Genomic DNA, 23230 nt, shown 5'->3' with positions numbered 1-23230 from the left:
TATTTAATTGGGAGTTGTTTATACTGACGTCTCTTTGAAGAAAAATATGAAAGTCCAAAGGTGGGGACTGACTGAAGCATTTCGTCGTAACGTAACATTCACGGCAAGCATCCGAACATAAGTGATCGGAACGAGCTCTGCTCGCTGTACTGAATATACGAATGCTTGCATCGTAACGTGTTACGTTACGAACAAATGTTAACGACAGATAGACAAAAAGTTATCCCCTGATTGTAAGAGGATATGGGTTCTCAAAAAGGTCGGTGATTACCGGAATGGTGTTGGATCTGAGGCACAGCCCTGACCAGGTAGCCGAGCAGCAGGCCGTGCAGGGTGTGCGGGGGCGGAGCCACCCAGGACACTTGGAGCTCCCCGGGAGAGGGGCCCGCTTCCACATTCACGCTGATTGGAGCAGACGTAGGAGCTAAAACAGAGGAACAAAACAGTATTAAAGGACTCGAATCATAATAACATTTTTTCCGGCTCGACTAGGTTGTGGGTGCAGTTCTTCTTCTCCGTCTTATTCCTCATTGCTGAGGGTTGTGACCCTTGCAGAAGCAATTACTCTTCTCCAGTTATCCCTTGACTGCGCTGCACGTAGCGCTCCAACCACTGAGGTTCCTGCTGCTGCCTTAATTTGATCGGTCCATCGTGTGGGGGATCTTCCTCTCCGTCTCTTTTCCTCCAAGCTACCAGGATCACGACTAGTCGTTCTAGGCTATCCTTGTTGCCCCGTGCAATGTGTCCAAAGATCTGGAGTGGGTGCAGTACTTCAATACAAGTCAAATATAGTTTGTTTTAAAAAAAATCTTATTTATATTAGGTCCGAAACAATGAATTGAAGTTTTTGTTTAGTTTTATTAAAAAATATTGAGCACATTTCATCGCGTGCTCCATATTTTTGATAAGAATTTTTAAAGGTATACTCATTTCTCATTTCGTAATACATTTGCTCATTTGTATTTTGTTTTGAATTTTTTGAGACAAAATGTGAATTACACTTATTTTTTTTATACTAATACAAATTTGGTCATAACGCGGTTCAAGCTATTAGAATAAATCAAGGGTTCGCAGATGGATCTGTCAATGAAAAAAATGCTCAATATTAGCTTCAAAAATTTCATGCGAATTAACCTCGTATAACATGATTATTTAATACCTTGCCATATGAAAACCGTGCTATACGAGACTCTCAAATAATACAATGTGTACTGTGTCATATCGAAATAAAGTTTTAGGGTGTAAAATTTTATGACTTCTGATATATCGTTCCAATAAAACATACAAATGAAAAAGTAACTCAACTTCAAGTTTCAATCAAAAACAAAAATATGGAAACTAACCACTCATTTGACTCTCATACACTTAAATTATTACACTCTGTTACAAATAAAAGTCAAGTCATGAATAATTTAGAAATACATACAAATTTAAATTCAGATAAAATATTAATTAATAATATACCGTTTCAAAATACGTCACCATTATTATCAATGTTTCCTTTTACAAAAAATCTTGTTTCTTAACCCCCCTCCCTTCCCTATATTTATCAACCTATATATACACCTAAATATATTTTTGTTCGTTAGTTTTAGTTTGTACCAGAAGATGAAAACATCTGTCGTTTTCAAAACTAGTCATATAAATAAAACTTACAACATTTTAAGTGTGTCCAAATACTTGTTCACAAAATCTGGATTATCTCCAATTACAGGAGTTATTTTCATATTATTTTTTGACATCTCATCAAAGATGAAGAAGAATATGGAAGTCTGGGCATTTACAGGGCTGACGACCGTCATCGGCTGGTTTAAGTGATCACTTTACACACCTTAGGATTTGGACCTCACATACTAATATAAGAGTTTCTGCTTAGTAAAAAGCTTCTTTACATCTCACCAATAGATGTCTCTAGTGAAGTTCTAGTGATTCAAGAACAAGGTTTCTAAATTGGTTCATATATAAAGAACTTCCAAGAATTTGAGTAGTGTGGTTGTCAATAATGGGTAGAATTGGTGAATGTTACACGTGTGTAAAGTGATCACTTAAACCAGCCGATGACGGTCGTCAGCCCCGTAAATGCCCAGTCTTCCATATTCTTCTTCATCTTTGATGAGATGTCAAAAAATAATAAATAAAACTTATTAAAGTGGTATATTCAAATGTTTAATTTTAATAAAATAAAAATATGGAATGCAACATTATGATGAAATAGAAAAACTAAAAATACAACAAATAATAAATTAAAAATATTAGGGACATGACAAAGACAAGAAAAGCATGATTGAAGTTATACCTTCCTCCAAAGTGGTGAATAGCACCGGCCTCGTATAAGGGCTGGACCCCGCCTGGCCGACGGAGCATATCCTGGCAGCGTAAGGAGTCGCCGGGTGAAGACCCGAAATTTCCACGCTCTGTCGCACCTGGTCTGGAATACTGGAATAGAAAATGGACTAAATTTAATACATTTCTGACATCTCAACATAGATAGAAGAAGAATATGGAAGTATGGGTATTTACAGGACAACCACACTTCTCAGTTTTTGGCCACAACAGTCAGAGTTTGGTATTTCATTGGTTGGATGGTTTCAGAAAATTAAAATTGACAGGCGCCGTGGCGTAATTTTACTAATCATACTTATCTTACTCAGCCTTGCATTCTTTTCTTATTTCACAATTCCAACATCATCTATCATATATCATATTCACACATACACCATTTTAATTACACACATACTATTGAAAATTGAGAAATTAAATTACATAGAAGTTAACAGTAAATTGAAGTTATCTTTGCTCCTTATCTCCTTCTCTGCTTCTATTACCAACTACATACATTTCCCTTATTAATTTCATCTAAACAAACCTTTGTTTTTAACCGGATCCACGCGGCTCGCATAACCGTATGTGTTTTTACAAGACATGCCCCATACGCGGCTGACATAAGCGTTTGTGTTTTCACTTTGCTCCAAGTTTCGAACCTCAGTTCAACTTGGAGGGTTTTTTCATGGTGTGGAACTTTGGATAAAATAATACATCAATCCTCGGCCTTATGACATCTGTTGAAATATCTGACTAATAATTTGTAACATCACAAGGATAAATAAAACAACAGATCCCTGATTTTTCTTGCGGTCGGTAATTAGTCCGCGCCATAATCATGCCCTATATCTGTCTCACTCTCGACGCTACGCATCGCCAGTGGGTAAGAGTGACACACGATGCGTGCTTTGATTTATTTATGTTACGATCTAATTTGTTTATATTACGATATATTTCAAGAATAATGTGACACACGTGTATTATAGAGTACCAAAAAGGCACAATGAATCCCATAGAACGTTTTTGTTTAGGAAAATAAATCGTTTCATAACTAAATACATGATAAAAGTAATAATTTAAAAAACGGCAAAATACAGCCGCGCACGAGCGTCTCTTAGGAACAAAGTTAACGCGTTTAAAAGGTTAATAAAATAATTCAGAAACTGGCGTCGCGCATTCGATTCTCGCCAATTGCAAAATGAATTCAATAAAGATTTGTGTTTGCGATGTATTTTTCACATTTACCTTCCCTATCCTTACTATCCTACCTGCAGACAAGCATCTAAAATAGACGCTTTGCGGGTTATTCCTTTGAAAAAAAAAAAAACAGTTTCAGCAAAATTATTTTTTTCTTCACCCTGTTCAAAGTCAAACGTATCCAACCACATTGTATATTTTTCTGCAATATTTTCGTCTACATAAATAATTTTAGCGTAAAAAATGCTTAAAGCTATCAACACACATGGATGTTTCTAACATTTTTTTTTCATGGATACAAAAAATGGTTACAAAAAAGTTTTCAAAAAATATTGTGTTGATCTTTTGGGTTGGGTGTCATCAGCATTTTTAAATCTTACTATCGATGAAGTAGCATTCATCAAAAAGTTTTACAAATTGTCAGTTGGATGGTCTCTGCATAACATGGTCCAAATGTACTAAATTCATATACGAGGAGATTCAGGGTTGAAACTTTTTTCTAACCCTTATCCACACCAAATGGTGCATAGGGTACTGCATCGTATAGAAGCAGTGTTTTCTTGACCGTTAAATACATAAAGGAAAGGTGATCAGCCTTCCGCTTCAGGTACCAATCCAGAGACATATTACAAAAATTAAAAATACATATTAGACTGAAAAATCACTAATATTTATTTTGAGCCTCTTCAGAATCGAATCTGGGACCTCCAGCATAGTAGCCTAGCGTGCTGACCATTACACTGTGGAAGCGGACAAACAATGTATTAAATGTACTATGTTCATATATGAGAAGATTAAGGATCGAAAGGGTGACCATTACTTGGTGATGTTGATGAGACTGGCCGAGTCCCAGTGCAGATGGTGATGGGGGGCGTACTGCAGCATGTAGAGCGAGGGTGGCACGGGTGGGGCTCTCCAGCCGAGGCGGGCGGTGCGCCCCCTCACAGCCTCCACAGCCACCTCCGACGGGGGCCCAGGAGGCTCTAAAATAGGGTCATATCACTCTTTTACAAGCTTAACACATTCACTGCCTCAAAAAAAAAATTTCTTTAAAAACTGCCAGATTTTTTTTCTTGTTTCCAGTAGAAGTAAGTATCTTTATTATATCTTTATTCCCAATTGAATTAATTTTTTGTAATTTTATTTTTGTGGTACCCATTTATACCTATCACATGGATCCGTGTATGTTACTCTCGCCAGCAGTGCACGCAATAGACTGACGCGTTTGTATGTTGATATGCGTGATCACGGATCCGTGTAATGGCCACCATACGCTAGACGCATGATACACAGATCCGTATAATAGGCACACAAAGTGTTAAGTCCCATCCCAACTTATCGTCTTTGTAGACTGTTGGAGTCAGCTCGGCTGTCCAAACTCAAAACACAGTAAGGGACATTTTTTTGTAGTATGTTTTTTTTTGCATTTTTGGACTAAGTAGATTCTACTAAAAAAAACGTATTACAAAAAAATGTCCCTTACTGTATTTTAAGTTTGGACAGCCGAGCTCTTCTAGTCCTCAGGTTGTAGGTCCTCATATACAAAGTCATCATATACAAAGTCACCTAGGCCATGCCTTTGAATCATGTTATCTTTCTGTAGTATCCATGAATTTCTTGGTCTTCCTCTAGATGTCTTTTGAGGAAGATCTATGGCAACCGCCTGGTTTACAATATGTTCAGGTTCTCTATGTCCTATGTTATGTCCTATGTCTCTAATTACTTTTTTATGTTCATGAAAAAAAAACTTTTTCATGATAAATATTTGTATTCTTATTATATCGCTCACTCCTTTTAAGAACGTCATAAATCAAAAAATTTGATTTTACAGTAGAACGTTTTAAAAATTTTAAAATATAATACAATGTATTAAAAATAAATATCAAGCCACTTACTGAACTTTTAACTGTGCAACAGTCTTTTTAAGTAAAACCTGAAGGTTTTTTCTCCATTTGAAAAATATTTAGTATATTTTAAAAAATAGTTAAACAATACCTTTTTTTCAAAATGCAAAAACAACACTTTCTGCCCTGTAGCGGGTAAATATTAAGTTCAAAATATGCCTCTTTTGCTGGGATATAGTACATTTTCTGGGCATTCCGAAAACATGCACAACTGAAAATTGACGATTTTTGATTTATGACATTCTTGAAAGGAGTGAGCGAAATGGATAATGGAGATAGATAAATCTGAAACAAATCACATTATTCGGCCATGCCGTATTTGATTGCATGTCATAAATATATATATATTTATAAGTAAATGATTTTTGTTGAATAATTCCCTAGCAAAAAATTGAACTGTGAAAAACACCTATACTTCAGTAACAAAACATTTTAAAGGGCAGATTGTGGTGCTGGCTTTTTTACGTGATTCGGAAGGCGCTGGAAATGACAATTTTCTGTTTTTGTCACTTTAACAATGGCTCCATCGATTCCATAGACAAAAGGCTAAGAATCCGGAGTTTAAGGATGTAATTGTTACCTTGGACAACCAAGTAGATGAGGAAATGGGCCATCCCGTGTATATTAGAAGCTCTGCACTGGTACTCTCCGGCATCGTGTGATCCGGAACTACCGATTATAATCTCACTAATAGCACCATTGGTAGTCTGATGGGAGCTAATTTTTGCCCTGAAAATATTAAATGTACAATCAAATACTTTTAAAGATTATTTATTTATTTATTATTTTTATTTTATTTAATATGGTTACAAAAACTTTTTTTAATATTTTAATTCATTTTCTAAACATGTCTACTTACAATCTTAAAATTAATAACGTAGTTCTCTCCAAAAAAAAAACTAAGCTCTTGTGCTTGGAGAGGGACTTACACTTGTTAGTTATGTTTGTTGGTAATACAATTAATTTTTATTGAATTTATTTTTCTTTCATTCATAGATTAACGTATATTAAATTCATTTAATTGATTTTTTTGCATTTTAAAGATTTTATTTTGCTATAGATTTTTTTATATCTTTGGCTTACAAGCATTATGAAATGAAACATTAGAAATGTGTGCTGTCCATTTTCGTTCTTTTACATTTATCCATATGGAGCCACAGAAATGCATGCCCGGGTAAAACGAATACTAAATAATAAACAGAACAGAACAGTGGTTGAAAAGAAAAAGTAATAAAAAAAATATTTTTTATACATCTTCGATGATTTCTTGAGGTCTTGCAACAGATAATAAAATGCATAATGCATTTTCAACCTTGCATAAGAATTTAAAAAAAAAATGGTTTCTGACCTTTCCATGTTTACAATGGGGTTTTATAAATAATTTGAACATACCCATTGGAAATAAAATCCATTGATTTCCCATTATGACTCCAGCTGATCCTTATGGGATGGTCACCAAAGGCTTCACATAGTACGGTAATGGGATGACCTATTCTGGTTGTGATGTTCTTTGATTGGAACTCAAAAGAAACGGGCCCTGAAATCACAATCAAACACAAATCCATTATTTCATTAATTGATTCGGCAGTCACTTTGCGGTAAAATCTATCCATTTTTAATTAATGTTTTACTTAGTAAATACCACTATTTTTTAAAATCTACTGTGACATGTGTTTCGATGCATTCCGCATCATTTTCAAACACCGTATACGGTGTTTGAAAATGATGCGGAATGCATCGAAACACGTGTCACAGTAGATTTTAAGAAATAGTGGTATTTACTAAGTGACCAACTGATATCAGCCGAGCAATTTGGATTTAGAAATGGCTTTGGCACACGGGATGCTCTATTTGGACTATATGTTTTAGTGCAACGTTTCGATATGAACAAAGAAGTTTATGTTTGCTTCATAGATTACGAAAAAGCCTTTTACAGAGTGAGACATGACAAGCTTATTCGAATACTGAAAGACGTTGGTACCTATGGACGATAAGAACACCCGAATTATCGCAAACCTCTATTGGAAGCAAACTGCATCAGTGCTTGTGGAGAATACAGAAACCAAACAAATCCCCATCAGGAGAGGGGTTAGACAAGGATGCGTACTGTCGCTTACGTTGTTCAACTTATAATCTGAAAGGATTATGGCACAAGCACTTCATGAGGCAAAAGAAGGCATCAAGCAGCTGATCAATAACCTGCGGTATGCCAATGACACGGTCCTACTGGCTAACACGCAGGAGGATCTGCAAGCATTTGAAATGGGTCTCTATCGCAAGATCCTGCGAGTTTCATAGCGTGATGGGGTCACCAACCTAGAGGTCCTCCGATGGATGAATACCAATAAGGAACTCCTACCAACCATCAAGCAGAGAAAGCTGATGTACTTCGGACACGTCATGAGAAATGAAAAATATCGTCTTCTCCACCTAATCATACAAAGAAAGATTGAGGGGCGAAGAACTCAAGGACGCCGAAGGACATCATGGCTGAAAAACCTACGACAATGGTTTGGCAGAAGCACCAAATCTCTGTTCCGAGCTGCAGCATCAAAATTGAAGATTCCACGAACACAATTTCACAAAATTGAAGAAGAAGCCATGATGACCGTCGACCTTTGTTAGAAGTGGCACAGAAAGAAGAAGAAGCATCTCATTATTTGAAATAGGCAGGGCTTTTTTTTTAACAAAAAAGGTCCAGGAACTCATATCATGTCAAGCTTTTTACTAAAATAAAATAAGATTAAAATATCATGTAAATAAAATTTAATTTAAAATCATTTTTACAAATTATATAAATATAGATTGTAATTACGTAAGCGCAAACATTGTTTCGTCTAATTGATTTTGAAAATCAAAAAAATATATATATGTGACAAAATGTGCCGGAACGTCGTTCCACAGCATTACATTGAAAAAAAGCCCTCGAAATAGGTTTCAAATTGTGGTAGAGTGGGTTCGAACCGAGAAACTCTGACTCAAGAGTCAGCAATACTAAACACAGGACCATAAACCGAAATAAATTTTATTTTTCAACGATAAATTACACAAAAATTTTTCAGGATAAAATAGTTTTAAACAAAATTTTTCATGAACTACTAGAAATAAGGATAAAATAAGACTGCCATTTTTTAAAAAAAACAGAGTTATAAAATTGTATAATGTATAAGGGCGTTTGTGCACTAAACGGAATTTTACCGTCCGGTAGTCGGGTTTTGAAAAATGAAAGCGACTACGACAGTTTAGCGTGATCGAATTTACGCGCAACGTGTTAACGCACCGATCAAGAGCACTGATCCGAAGAAAGTTGGACAAAAGCACAAGCCAATCCAAGCTCATAATCGTTTTAAAACGCTAACTGACGTGCCAGATGGTAAAATTCCGAGTAATTCCGTTCTATTCCAAACGCCCTAAGGGTTTGAAAATGTATGAGATGTCTGAATGTATGAAGAATTTTAAAATAAATGTTTTGTTTACTGTAAGAAGTAAATATACGATGTAAATTAATTGTAAAAAATAGTTTGTATTAAATATAATATAAGCTAACTAAAGAAATAAAGAAGAAAAAAAAACAATAAATTAAACAGTTTTGGAGCTATGAAAAATGAGTACATACTATTGACTGTGATGTAAACATCTTTACTCAGCGGTTGTCCGACACCATTTTCTACCCTGCACGAGTAAAATCCGCCATCTGCGGTGGTCACCAGCTCCAAAACGAGGGTTCCATTGGGCAGACTGAGTAATCCGCCTCCCCTGAGATCCATAACTGGCCTCCAGCTGCCAGCATTTTCTGTTCAAAGGCAATGTAAAGTTCAGAAGTAGTGAATTCAATGCACATTGTTTGAGATCCTACGACCCTTGTTCGAATTTTCACGTGAAACTTTCATTATTATATTCGTATCAATTTCTTTTTATATTGTAAACCAAAATGACAAATAAGATAGTATCAGAAAAAACTGCGGCAGTAAATTTAGAAAAAAGCGGCAAACACAGTTGTCAAAAAAAAGGCAAGCAATTAGCATAGACAACCATTTTTTTAGATGATATAGTAGGTACCTACTTGCCTACTGCAGAAAAAAGAAGCAGTGCCACCTAGAAATATTTTTTATATTGCGCCCCGTTTCGACACGAATAAGTTAGCAGGTATAATATTGTAAACAAATACACACATCAAATACTATTTGAATGATTTCAAATAACTTTACAGACATATTAATACTCAAGCCTTTACTATGAAAATCATTATTTATGTTCAAAGAGATTAGTGTGCGACAGCAATCGTGTCCTTACAAATATAAAAAACTACACAATTTATGTAACTGCTTCATTTTTTTACAGGCATTTTTTTTTGTTTTTTGTTTTTATGGCCCCTATCTGCAACATATTGGTGCATAGCGCACCGTATTAAATCGGGTTTTAACTCGATGGTGATTATATGGAAGCAGTAAGATCAGTCTCACGCTTTAGATTCATAGATAAAGAAATAAAATGTGTATCATAAGATGCAGATATCGTAAGTTAAGGAAGGGAAATGGAAGAAAAATTATAAGTGCTAAAGGGTAGGAAAAAATGAATAGTTGCATACCCGTACTCGTAATAGTTTGCTAAAGTTGTATATTGCTAATACGTTACAGTCCCTTGAGGATGTAAAGTAACTAAGTATGAAATATTTAATTCTAAAAAAGTACATCACTGGTAAATTCAAATATATCCACAGGTAAATCCAAATATTTGGAGATCAAATATTTTTGTATCATCCCAACGGATATCAAAAAAATTTAATATTTTTAACAAATTTAACACATTAAAATTTTATTATAAGAAGTTTAAAAAAACGATAAAAAAAAATACTGTATTATATTCAATTAAGTTCAAATAATAAATATTGAGTGTAAGTCCCTCTCCAAGCACAAGAGCTAAATTTATTTTTTGGAGAGGCACACCGTTCCTAAAATAATTTTTTGTGAAGTAGAAATGCCTAATTAGCATATTAACGTGTTGTTATTGATGTAAAAGTGTTGTTATTGATATGAAAGTGTTATTATTGTATTAGAAATATTTAATTAATTAAATATTACAAATTATTATATATTAATATTATAAAATATTTTTTTTTGTAAAAACATTATAAAGGCTTCTTCATAATATTTCATTTTTTTTGGAATTGTCAAAATTATATTACCATATGTGACTGATTTAAGCAATGCCACAGTTTTTCTCTCTTTATCATAAAGAAACAAATGTTCAAATTCGATTCATCATTCCATAATACTGTATTGCTGTTTTTGACATATTATCAGAACACAATTGCATTATGAAGCTAAATCCAAATTATAGATTAAACAAAGGATATTTCAAATGCATCGAAAATAAATGACAGATATGTATTATAATTGAAATAATTGAAGTTTGCAATTTGAATGGTATTCATTGCAAATGCGAGATTAATTAATTTCGCATTAAAACTATTCTGTGTACCTATACTATACTGGCAAACAATTTTATCTCGAACTTTTCCGAATAATTTGTTAATGGTTGGGATGCTCGAAACTTGTAGGTCGCTAGTTACCAATTTCAGCAGCCGAGGAAATTATTATTTTATTATCCGGTGAATTTAGTTAGCTAAATCCAATTACATAAATTTAAATTCCCGCTTCGGTTGGCAGTGGAGCATATTTTCATTAATAATTTGTAATACGCCGAGTGAAAATTTACGAAATTATTCCCTTAATGGGCATAGCACGATAATTGCATAATTACAAACATACACTAACGCCGTTACGAGGGAGAAAAATAATATTACTAATTATTAGTTATATCAAATATACAAAGCAGAATTTGATAGTGATTATACTACTAATGAGGTCCATACCTATGTGGAACTCGTCCGCAACTCAAAGTAGGCAATGGTTGCATTTGGTTACATGGGAGTTGCATTTATTATTTACCTTGATTATTATACACAAAGTTTGTAGATCATTAAGTGGATTTTGTTTATTTTTTGTAGCTAAAAAATATGTTTTATTTTAAAACGTGTTGGGAACAAGAAGAATAATTTAGTGTGGGTCAATCAGGATTTCTCAGCATTTGCTCATTGCTGGGAGAAAACCACGTAAGGCCTGTTGTTGAACGGAAGGTTCGGCTTCTCCTGAGGAGTTAAATTTACGATTATTTTCGTTATAAAGGGAAGCGATCATTGAATGCTGTCCCACCGTATGCCCAGAGCTGATACAGAAGCATCTAGGCTTCCTGACAGATCTGCTCTTGCTAAGCATTAAAAAAAACTAAGTTGCGAAATTTATTGAAAATGTGAAACAATATAAAATTGTATCCCGATTTTACTGTGAATTTACATTTAAAAGCTTTCAATATACCTGTCACTGCCAATCTAAATAAATATAGGATTGTAAGTCCATCGCCAAATTTTCTAGAAGTACCCCGGTGTAGGCAGTGAAAGGGATTAGTGTTTAGTTCAATTAGTCAGCAAGATCCTATTCCGACTCGACGTTAGCCGGTACACAGACACCCACAACCCCGATCAGCATAGCAGACAGACACGGAACAGTGCAAAGACATTTACGTTTAAGGTAAGCGATCAAAATAATTTGGAGATCACTGATGTATATAGCACTCACTGGATTTAACTTCTGAGAAAGGCATGATCATAAAGTGATCACTTTATGATCATGCCCAGCCGATGTCCGGTCGTAAGTCTTGTGTATATCGAGATTTTTATTTTCCCTTTATTTTAAAATATTCCTCGTCTCTGTCGAGATATCTATTGTGATAAAATTGGATAAATTTCATGTTTGTCAAAAGGATTTTTTCTAAAATTTGAGTGATTAAAAACAGTGAGGTAGTATTTTACGAAAATAGCACTTTATGATTATCCAAAATTATTTCTATTTCGGAAAATATAAAAACAAACTTGTATCTAAAAGTGATGTTTATTTTTGAACTGAGGATTTAGTTAGTACACAGTTAACACCATGTTTAAATAATGCCTTTAGTTTTGGCAGCAGTATTCGCCACAACTGGAAATAAAACTTGCCAACTAGATACCGACCACAAAACAACATAATATTTACCATCTTTTTTCATCCAGTGCACCTGCGGTTGAGGATAACCGCTCGCGCTGCATCCAACAACTCCTTGTTTTCCCAACAAAACTGATGTATTCTGGGGTTCGTCCAGCCATTTCGGTGCCACTGGAAAAAAATAAACAAGATGTTTTGTAGAATAAACAAGTTATTTTTGCACATTGCAACACCATACCATAGACAGGTAGCCACACGAAAAGTAAAACTAAGTACCATACCATAGCTGGGTAGATACTGTAAAATATATATTTTTGAATATGACAACTTTTATTTTAATGAGTTTTATGTTCGAATTTCAAAGCATTATTTTGTCGTTTATCAATTCAAAGCTTAGCGCGTTCAGGAATGGAATTGGAATCGAAATTTCACGAATAAAAGCGGTTGAATGTACGTAGGTACTTAATTTCCATATTCTAACTTATTTTCACAGTCCGCCTCCGTAGCGTAATGGTCAGCACGCTCGGCTACCATTCTGGAGGTCCCGGGTTCGATTCCCAAGGGGGGTAAAATAAATAAAAGAGATTTTTTCACTGTAATATTTATTCAATATTACCATGGACTGGTACCTGAAGCGGAGGGCTGATCACCTTTCCTTCATGTGTAAACGATCAAGATAACACTGCGTTTATATGACACAGTGCCCTATGCACCATTGGGGTGCTGGTAAGCGTTTTTAATTAATTATTATTAACTTATTTTCACACCTAATGGTGTACAGGGCACTTGATCGTATCGAATCAGTAAGTATCTCGATCGTATATTACATAAAGGCAAGGTGATCAGTTCTGCGCTTACTAGCGAAAAAAACGTAAACTCTAAAATCACCGTTTGAATAATCCCTGTTATTTAAAGCTTTTAGCCTGAATAAAATATAAGCTATTAAACTTAAACTTGAATTTACTTGTAAGATCACATTAATATGACATTTCAAATTACTTAATGTATTTGCCAGTTTATGGAACGTCGAAAACTTTATAATTCTACATCATTAAGTCGAAATCGTATATTTTCGAGTTAACGTTTTTTGCTAGTACACCCATGATATATTCTACAAAGACTTTAGTGAAAAATCAATTAAATTTATTTCGATGCCCCTGGAAATCAAACCCGAGACCTCTAGCAAAATGATAAACACCTATAACCTAACTATTACATTTCAAAATAACGACAAAACTATTTTGAAGTAGTGTGACGATTAAAATTATATATGTACACACACACGTATACAACGCCTGTTTTTTTTACTTTTCTAACGATAATAATCCAAGCAGAAACAAAATAGCAAATTGTAAATTTAAATATGGAATTAATTGTATAAAATAAAAATTAAAACAAATAAAACACATTTAGGTTTAAACGAAAAAAAATGAATGACTAGTATCAAATCAAGGAGAAAATATTGCTGACGACAAAATGTTTTGGTGGTCAAGTACTTGAAGGTAAAAATTATTACCTAACAAGCAGTGTTGCCATATGCCAAACCAAAAAATCTGTATCAAACAGTCTAGAAATCTGTATAAAATTTGTATAGGATTAATAACCCAAAATCTGTAAAAAAATAATTTAAGAACCAATAAATGATGGTAGATTATTGAAAAACTTACGTAATTGCGTAATGATCCATGACAAGACAAAATAGTACCCTACCCAATAATAAATAACGCACCTCAATGTAAAACTCTTTTTCACCTAGTAAATATTATCAAATGTTAATCATGCTCGACTCTATACATATTTTCATTCTTCTGTTATATCATATACTATGTCCAATTCCAAAAATCTGTATAAAACTAAAAGTACTACCTATCTGTCATCTGTAACGGCAGCCTAAAATCTGTATCAATACAGATAAATCTGTATATATGGTATCACTGCTAACAAGAATTTTCGAAAAATAGCGTTTCATTGGGCAGCGAATGTATACCATAGATAAAAATAGCATCAGTAGTAGGATACCATAGATAAAAAATGGCGTCAGAAGCAGGGTTGACACCTCACCAACCTTTTATAAACAGTTCTGCAGATTGATTGACGCGGGCGGCGTGGTTAGTAGCCACGCAAGTATATTTTCCACAATGTTGCAACTTTACTTTTTTTATGACAAGCACGCTGAATAGTTCCGAACTCCTTTCTTCTATCTAAAATGCACAAAAATATGAATTAACACATATTCAATTTAATTAAAAATCATAAATGCGACTTTCAGAGTGTTATCTCAAATTTATTTTCTTGTTTTATTGAAAATGTAAAAGTAAATTGCGTAAAGTGAACATTTTTTTTATGTAGGTAGGTTCACTCTTGATTTAATTGGTTAGAAAAACAGTCACGTAGCTCACTCCTTTTAACAACATCATACTCGTATATCAAAAATCGACAATTTTAGTTATGTTTTCGGAATGCCCAGAAAATGTACTGTATCCCAGTAAAAGCGGCATATTTTTAACTTTATATTTACCCGCTACAGGGCAGAAAGTGTTGTTTTTGCATTTTGAAGAAAAGGTATTGTTTAATTTTTTTTAAAATATACTAAATATTTTTCAAATGTAGAAAAGACATTCAGGTTTTGCCTAAAAAGATCTGTTGCACAGTAAAAAGTTCAATAAGTGGCATATATTTATTTTCAATACATTGTATTATATGTTTTGTATATTGAAAGCATTAACTTTGTGGATCATATTGATATATTATTTTGAGAAATAAAATGACTAGGTGTTTTGATCCACTCAGACAAAGTCTTTTTATTTCTCAAAATAATACATTGTATTATATTTTTAATCTTTAAAAATGATCTCCTGAAAATCACATTTTTTGATATATGACGTTGTTGAAATGGGTGAGCGACATATCAACGTGTTTTTCAGACAAATACATACATATGTACATAGCAGGGGCGTGCGGTCACTGTTTTAAGAAGAATTGCTTATAAAATAAAACGTGTGGGTATTTCAGTTTACAAGTATATTTTTTTACAAATGTACATACTCAAAACTTAACGAGTCTGTTAAAACTAGTCCAATATTTTCTCATGAATTGCACGGCTAACGCAAAGGTAGAGGATTCCCGGGCAGACCAATTAAAATGTGGATTGACAGCTGGGAATCAACATCGCAGGAAGCTAATCTATCTTAAAAACAGACCACAAGGCCTACACTAAGCAGAAAAAGAAGTAGAAAAATTCATGGGATATGTAGCATCCACAGCATGTATGGACCGAACGCCCCTGATACATTACATATGTAGGTAGGAAAAATAATATAAGACACCAAAATAATGGATTCATTCTGTCATACAAGCGCTCTTGTAAAATATAATCGCAGTCTAACCCAACCTTTTTGCGTTCTAGCATTTTACAAAATACATACTTTAGGCCTTTGTCTTCAACCTTTTTTAACATTAGCCACGAGAACCGTGAATAATTTAATTAGGTACCTACTGACTTGAAAGCCGTTATCATAAAAATACATTTTTCTATGTTTTTTTTTCAGTTACAAAGATGTTTTATCTCTTTTGGATTTGATGTTTGTGTTTTTTGAAACAGAACTATACTATTTATATTTTATCAAGCACGTAATTAATTACAAATAACAATAACGTCCCCTCATTGATTTATCCGTGCAGAATGCAAATTTTACAACTCCTTTTTTGTAAAATTATAAGAAAATAATACTGAGATTGATCGACATATGAGATTACAAATACATTGCTTCAAATAATGTTTAAAACGGCTCATAGAGACACGAAACCAATTTACAACAGAGAAATTCATCATTATAATACACGAGGACATATTAAAATACACTTGGAGCCGATAAACACAACTAAGTTTGGAGTAAGGTCCTTTCAATATATTTAGGCTTACCATACTCGATTTGTTATTTCTATGGGAAAAATGTTTCGCTTAACGAGTATTTCGCTGGAACGAATTATGCTCGTTATAACAGGTTCCACTGTATTTGTTTTTTTCCCTACCTGTCCCAGTTTAAAGCTTCATAATTATGGTAAGCCTAAATATATTGACCTTACCCAAATAAACCAGCTGCCTGAAATATAATATATAAAATAAAACTTAGTCAGGGATCCAAATTAATGAACTGAAAAAGTACTTTATGGAAAGATATTTGTGTTAGTGATTAGTTATATTTTTTCCCTTTAAACATGCTTCTTACCTTATGTTTTTTATATGTCTTTTTACTGTACTTTTTTTTTATTGCTTTGTATTTTACATTTCGCCCTGTGTTTTCTTGTTTGTTGCTTTCTTAAATGTTTTTCAGTCTTGTTAACCTTAATCTCGTGTCACAAAATGAGCAATGGAAATTATATAGGTGACTTATGTATAAAATAAATGAATGTAAATGAAATATATATATATATGTATACATATATATATATATATATATATATATATATATATAAATATATATATATATATATATATATATATATATATATATATATATATATATATATATATATATGTATATATATATATATATATATATATATATATATATATATATATATATATATATATATATATATATATATATATATATATATATATTTATGACATGCAATCAAATACGGCATGGCCGAATAATGTGGTTTGTTTCAGATTTATCTATCTCCATTATCCATTTCACTCACTCCTTTCGAGAACGTCATAAATCAAAAATCGTCAATTTTCAGTTGTGCATGTTTTCGTAATGCCCAGAAAATGTACTATATCCCAGCAAAAGTGGCATATTTTAAACTTAATATTTACCCGCTACAGGGCATAAGTTGTAGTTTTTGCATTTTGAAGAAAGGGTATTGTTTATTATTTTTTTTTAAATATCCTAAATGTTTTTCAATTGGAGAAACAACATTCAGGTTTAACCTAAAAAGATCTGTTGTACAGTAAAAAGTTCAATAAGTGGCTTGATATTAATTTTTAAAACATTTTAAACTTTAAAAACGATCTCCTGAAAAATCAAGTTTTTTTTATATATGACGTTGTTGAAAGGAGTGAGCGATATGTGATTTTTTTTTAACTGGAATGTTACAACTACCTGTTTTTTGCTACTCATTAATGCAAATGTATTTATTTAACTGATCTGCAAATTTTCCAAATAAAATATTTATAAAAAATCGATATTCGCACGACTGGGATGTCTTACGAATATCGAATCTTAGCTAGAACGAATGGCAAGATTTCACTCTATATACCAAAATACAAACCTTCAAATTCGCCGAGATCGGCAGCCCATCCTTCAACCAGGTGAAGAATATTGGAGTATCGCCACCCCTGATGCTGCAAGTAGCTTGCGCTATCTGGCCTTCTTGGAGATCATGGCCGAAGCTGATGCTGTCCAAGACTGGGGGTTCCATCACGACCAGCTCGAAGGCCCTTCGTGCCATTTCCCCGGAAGGATTTGAGACGGAACACGTATACAGACCTTCTGCATCATCAGAACTTACGTCTTCTATAACTAAGACTCCGTTTTGATTGGATGAATAACTTCTTTTCTGTCTTTTTATCACTTTGTTATCCTTGTCGAGTATTTGTTGTCGTATGAGATCGAGATATTCCAAACTAGTTCTAGAGACGTTTTTCAGCATAAATTTGAGTGTTTCGTTTGACTGTTTGTTATCTGGGTCATTTTTACTAATTATTTTCGTCGAAATTTCACGATTTGAACGTTTATATCGTATTGGTGGAATTATGTAATCGCTTCCAATTATTTTTCCATTATGTTCCCATTGGATTTTACTGAAAAAAAAAATGCTTCGAATTAATAACAGTATTTTGATTGTGTTGAAATGTTTATAGTGATTTTAAAACAAAGTTATATTTCATATTATTTTTTGACATCTCATCAAAGATGAAGAAGAATATGGAAGTCTGGGCATTTACGGGGCTGACGACCGTCATCGGCTGGTTTAAGTGATCACTTTACACACGTGTAACATTCACCAATTCTACCCATTATTGACAACCACACTACTCAAATTCTTGGAAGTTCTTTATATATGAACCAATTTATAAACCTTGTTCTTGAATCACTAGAACTTCACTAGAGACATCTAATGGTGAGATGAAAATGAAAATGGTATTTTCTGGCGTTTATCATGTGTGTGATTATAATCCAGGATTTGGTCCTCGCATACTAATATAAGAGTATCTGCTTAATAAAAAGCTTCTTTACATCTCACCAATAGATGTCTCTAGTGAAGTTCTAGTGATTCAAGAACAAGGTTTCTAAATTGGTTCATATATAAAGAACTTCCAAGAATTTGAGTTGTGTGGTTGTCAATAATGGGTAGAATTAGTGAATGTTATACGTGTGTAAAGTGATCACTTAAACCAGCCGATGACGGTCGTCAGCCCCGTAAATGCCCAGACTTCCATATTCTTCTTCATCTTTGATGAGATGTCAAAAAATAATATGAAAATAACTCCTGTAATTGGAGATAATCCAGATTTTGTGAACAAGTATTTGGACACATTTAAAATGTTGTAAAGTTATATTTCAATTATAAAATGGAAAATCACAGATTTAGTGCTTCAAATATAAATTATACTCGCTATCTCGTTCAATGCATGTTTTAAACAGTTTAATGATTCTAAGCAAGCAATGAAGTAATTTAGGTATATGATTGCCTTCCTTAATAATTCGGCAAATATTTGTATATAATATTTATGAAAATTAAGGTAAATTACTTAAGAGTAGGTACGATTCTCTTCTAATTATTTGTCAAATAAACATGATTTTGTATTAGCATACGAATTTTATAAGAATTATGAATTATAGAATTATGTCCGCCTTCGTAGTGTAATGGTCAGCACGCTCGGCTACCGTTCTGGAGGTCCCGGGTTCGATTCCCAAGGGGGGTAAAATAAATATAAGTGATTTTTTCACTGTCATATTTATTCAATATTACCCTGGACTGGTACCTGAAGCGGAGGGCTGATCACCTTTCCTTCATGCGTAAACGATCAAGATAACACTGCGTTTATATGACGCAGTGCCCTATGCACCATTGGGGTGCGGATAAAGGTTTTATTATTTATTTTATTATTATTATTATAGAATTAAGTCTTGAATACATGCTTCATTTACCCAAATTGACGTCATGAAATGAAATCATTTCATTACTAAAGAAAATAATAACTAACTTACTAACTATCACCACAGCATTCTGTCTTTGCAAAAAATCTTCGAGTATAGACGCACCTGTATTTTGGAGTCATTTTTTTGTAAAATATTGTATGTATATTTCCTAAATTTGTAGCAGTGCCCTATGCATCTTTGGGTGCAGATTAGGCGTTACTTAAAAGCTAACGGGATAGCATTGAAGATGCCTATATCCAGCGAATGAGATGTTTGAGAAATAAGATGAAGAATAAGAGGAAAATGAAGCCTATCATGTTTTTACCTCATAGGAAAGCCGTAGTATGGACAGTAAACTGACACTCTTGTTCCGACGAGAGCTTTCACAGGACCAATGGGACGTATGTATGGAGGACCTGCAACAAAAAGATTTAGTTAATTTTATCAGCATTTAAATTGGACACCAAGGTGTCGAGAGATAAAAAACACTTTTCTCAAAAGACTTCTTTTTTCATGAGTTACTGAAAACCAAATATCTTCGTTTATACTTATTCTGATTTGGGAGTCATACGTTTATGGCATGGTCCAGATGAATTATGCATATTTTAGATCAATCTTCTTACATAAAAATGCAACAGACAGTCAAATCGATAATTTCAACACCAATATTTAATCCATTCAGTTCTTTTATGGAATTGTCCATATATCGATAAACAGGCACGGTGACATTACACATCCCTGTTGAACACCTTTGGAAATATCAAATCATAGATAAAAATGAGCCACTTACCCAAACGCATGCAATGTTATCTTCGTACAAGGTTACAATGCCATGGGTAAGTTTACTGTTTACTCCATAATATCTTCCTTATACGTCAAATGTTAAATAATTTCCACAACATTTTGAGTATGTCCAAATACTTGTTCACAAATTTGGGATTCTCGACTAAGGTGTTATTTAACATTTTTGAGGAATGAAGTATGTCGACATTGATAAAGATGATCTTGCATACAAATAAAAGAGTCTGCTAAATAGAAGCTTTCTAAATCAAATCACAGTGAACTCATGTATGACTACCAAAATTTGAGCTGTGTGGTGTTCATGGGTAGAATGAAGAATGTTACACGTGTATTAAGTGGTCATTTAACCAGCCTATGCCAGGTCATAAACCCTGTAAATAACCAGACATCCCTATTCTTCTTCATTCATGTTGATATGTCATTTAAAAAAATATATATAGTCGTCCCAACAAAACTTTCCTCAAAGGAGTATGGGTGTACATGAACGGCCGCGCTTATAACTAAAGCCCTGTGAGATTTACTTCTAATGTGGCACATGTACTGCAATCTGCGGTTGTATTTAAACACTAAAACCACACTTATTTACAGATTATTTTTTTATTTACCCACGACATTTTATTTGAAACAAAGTTTGTGTGTCGTCATCATTATGGCGCTGTCAAAGAAAACCTATGAAATAAAACATAAATAATTTTGATGTAAATCTTGTTTTACTGGCCTTATTGGTGTAAATATTTATTTTGTTAAAGATAATTGTTGCTTATACCATTGAATATGAAATAAAACTATAAAAAAGTTAAATAAAAAAACTCACTCTCGGACAGGTTAAACGTTAAATGTTGTGACTAATATTTTCAATTGCTGAAAATATGCTGAAAATTCAATACCGTAACATAAAGAAATCAGGCTACAGGGTGCCTTTTTAGGGCTGTTCTTCCAGATCCTCATCGACATGATAAAATAAAAGTAGTGTTTTAATGTACCGTAGAACATTAGCTATAATTTACGAGGGTAAAGAGCTATAGAATACCTCCGTATTGTGCGAAATGCATGAAGTAAAAAAGGTAAAAGTCAGATAGTAGGATAGTTACCAACATAATTGGGTATTACTTTTAATTTATTGCACTTGGGTGTTTGCAGATACGCATTTTATCGAAGTAATTCTTCTACAAATTATTACTTCTTACAAAATAATAGGCACTTATTGCCTGCTGAGCAATTCCCAGTCAACCTTATTAGGTTTTTTGATGTCCCAGTATAGATGAAAAGGATCTTTACCAGTTACTATCTTGAATATATCTAAAAAAGCGTCTTTGGTAAATAAAAGCTTTCTCAAACCAACCATAGATGCCGTCTTGAACTTAAATATGAAGTGACATGAGATTCATGATATCGCCCACTCCTTTCAAAAACGTTAAAAACCAAAAAACTTGATTTTTCAGGAGAACGTTTATAAAGTTAAAAAATATAATACAATTTATTAAAAATAAATATCAAGCCACTTATTGAACTTTTTACGGTCCAACAGATCTTTTTAGGTCAAAACTGAAGGTTTTTTCTCTATTTGAAAAATAACTAGTTTATTTTTTAAAAAATAGTTAAACTATACCTTTTCTTCAAAATGCAAAAACAACACTTTCTGCCCTGTAGCGGGTAAATATTAAGTTAAAAATATACCTCTTTTGCTGGGATATCGTATATTTTCTGGGCATTCCGAAAACATGCATAGCTGAAAATTGACGATTTTTGATTTATGACGTTCTTGAAAGGAGTGAGCGATATGTATGAGTTCTACCACGAGAACAAGAGCTGACACCATGAGAACAAAAAGCCTTCTTAGGACCACCGAAATGAAGAATCTACGACTCATCGCAGGCCTAACACTTCGTGACAGAATAAGAAACTGTCCGCTCTGTATTTGATTTCATTTCCAATTAACCAGACTGAGCCTCAGAAAAGAAACGCATGGCCAGGTACAGCTAGTCCTAGACTGAATTATTGAATTGTTGTAATATTGTATTAACATACCGTATACGTCGATTCTCGCTTCGTGCGTGACGGACTCGTTGTTGGGTGCCACGGCCGTGCAGGAGTAGAGCCCCGCGTCCTCGGGGGCCACCGAGGAGATGTTGTAGGTGGCGCTGTGGGGCGCCAGCGCGGCGCCCAGCGGAGCGCCGTCGCGGGCCCACAGCACGCGCGAGGCGCCCCGCGCCGCGCAGCGCAGCGCCACGCGCGCCCCCGCCGCCACGGCCTGCGCCCGGAAGCGTTCCACCAGCGCCACGGCCTGCCGCTTGGCCCTGAGCCCCGCCGACCCTGCGAACGGAGAGATGCATTGCCGATATTATAGGTATCTCGACTTGAGATGGAACATCTTTCGTATTTTATGAAGGAAGATGGAAGTTTAGCATTCCAGCGCCACCGCCTGCCGCTTGGCCCTGCGCCCCGCCGGCCCTACAAACGGAGAGATGGAAGCTCAATAGTGTAGGGGCTGACAATCTGGTAGGTTTATCTGGTAGATTTGATTGTTCGTTTAGGTACTTACTCGTAACTGAGTGACGAGTCATCGCACTATGAATGTGTGTAAGCAATAACGTCCTGCTATAATTTTAGCAACCGGTTTGCGACTTGGCGAACACTAGGGATGCACTGAATATTCGAAAATTATTCGTATTTGACATAATTGAGGTAGTTTTATGTATGATATTTGGCATAATATTCGGTTGAAATACCGAGTATCAAACTGCGAGTACTTATGTAAAACATCTCAATTCTACACTGCGCTTTTCATTTACTTACCTTATAACATATATAA

At 34.1% G+C, this 23230-nt stretch overlaps 1 protein-coding gene across 1 annotated transcript in view; it reads right to left on the bottom strand.

Annotated features, from left to right (window-relative positions):
• LOC148299767 (cell adhesion molecule Dscam2-like) overlaps window positions 1–22731 on the bottom strand; it is a gene marked incomplete at its 5' end in the record, with an annotated part of 51397 nt that extends 28666 nt beyond the window's left edge. Inside the window, 11 exons of the mRNA XM_088275705.1 lie at window positions 272–424; window positions 2297–2436; window positions 4340–4502; window positions 6004–6152; window positions 6816–6960; window positions 9040–9216; window positions 12515–12634; window positions 14529–14664; window positions 17744–18275; window positions 19943–20033; window positions 22447–22731. Coding sequence (XP_088131831.1) covers window positions 272–424; window positions 2297–2436; window positions 4340–4502; window positions 6004–6152; window positions 6816–6960; window positions 9040–9216; window positions 12515–12634; window positions 14529–14664; window positions 17744–18275; window positions 19943–20033; window positions 22447–22731 — 2091 coding nt within the window. The remainder of the gene's footprint in view (window positions 1–271; window positions 425–2296; window positions 2437–4339; window positions 4503–6003; window positions 6153–6815; window positions 6961–9039; window positions 9217–12514; window positions 12635–14528; window positions 14665–17743; window positions 18276–19942; window positions 20034–22446) is intronic.
• Between the last annotated feature and the right edge of the window lie 499 nt (window positions 22732–23230).

The sequence above is a fragment of the Brachycentrus maculatus genome, unplaced genomic scaffold (genome assembly GCF_059751285.1).
Source record: "Brachycentrus maculatus isolate JH-2025_06_01 unplaced genomic scaffold, ASM5975128v1 h1tg000958l, whole genome shotgun sequence".
Classification (NCBI taxonomy): Eukaryota; Metazoa; Arthropoda; class Insecta; order Trichoptera; family Brachycentridae; genus Brachycentrus; species Brachycentrus maculatus.
Note: the sequence above shows the minus strand (reverse complement) of the source record. Positions and strands in the feature narration are given on the sequence as shown.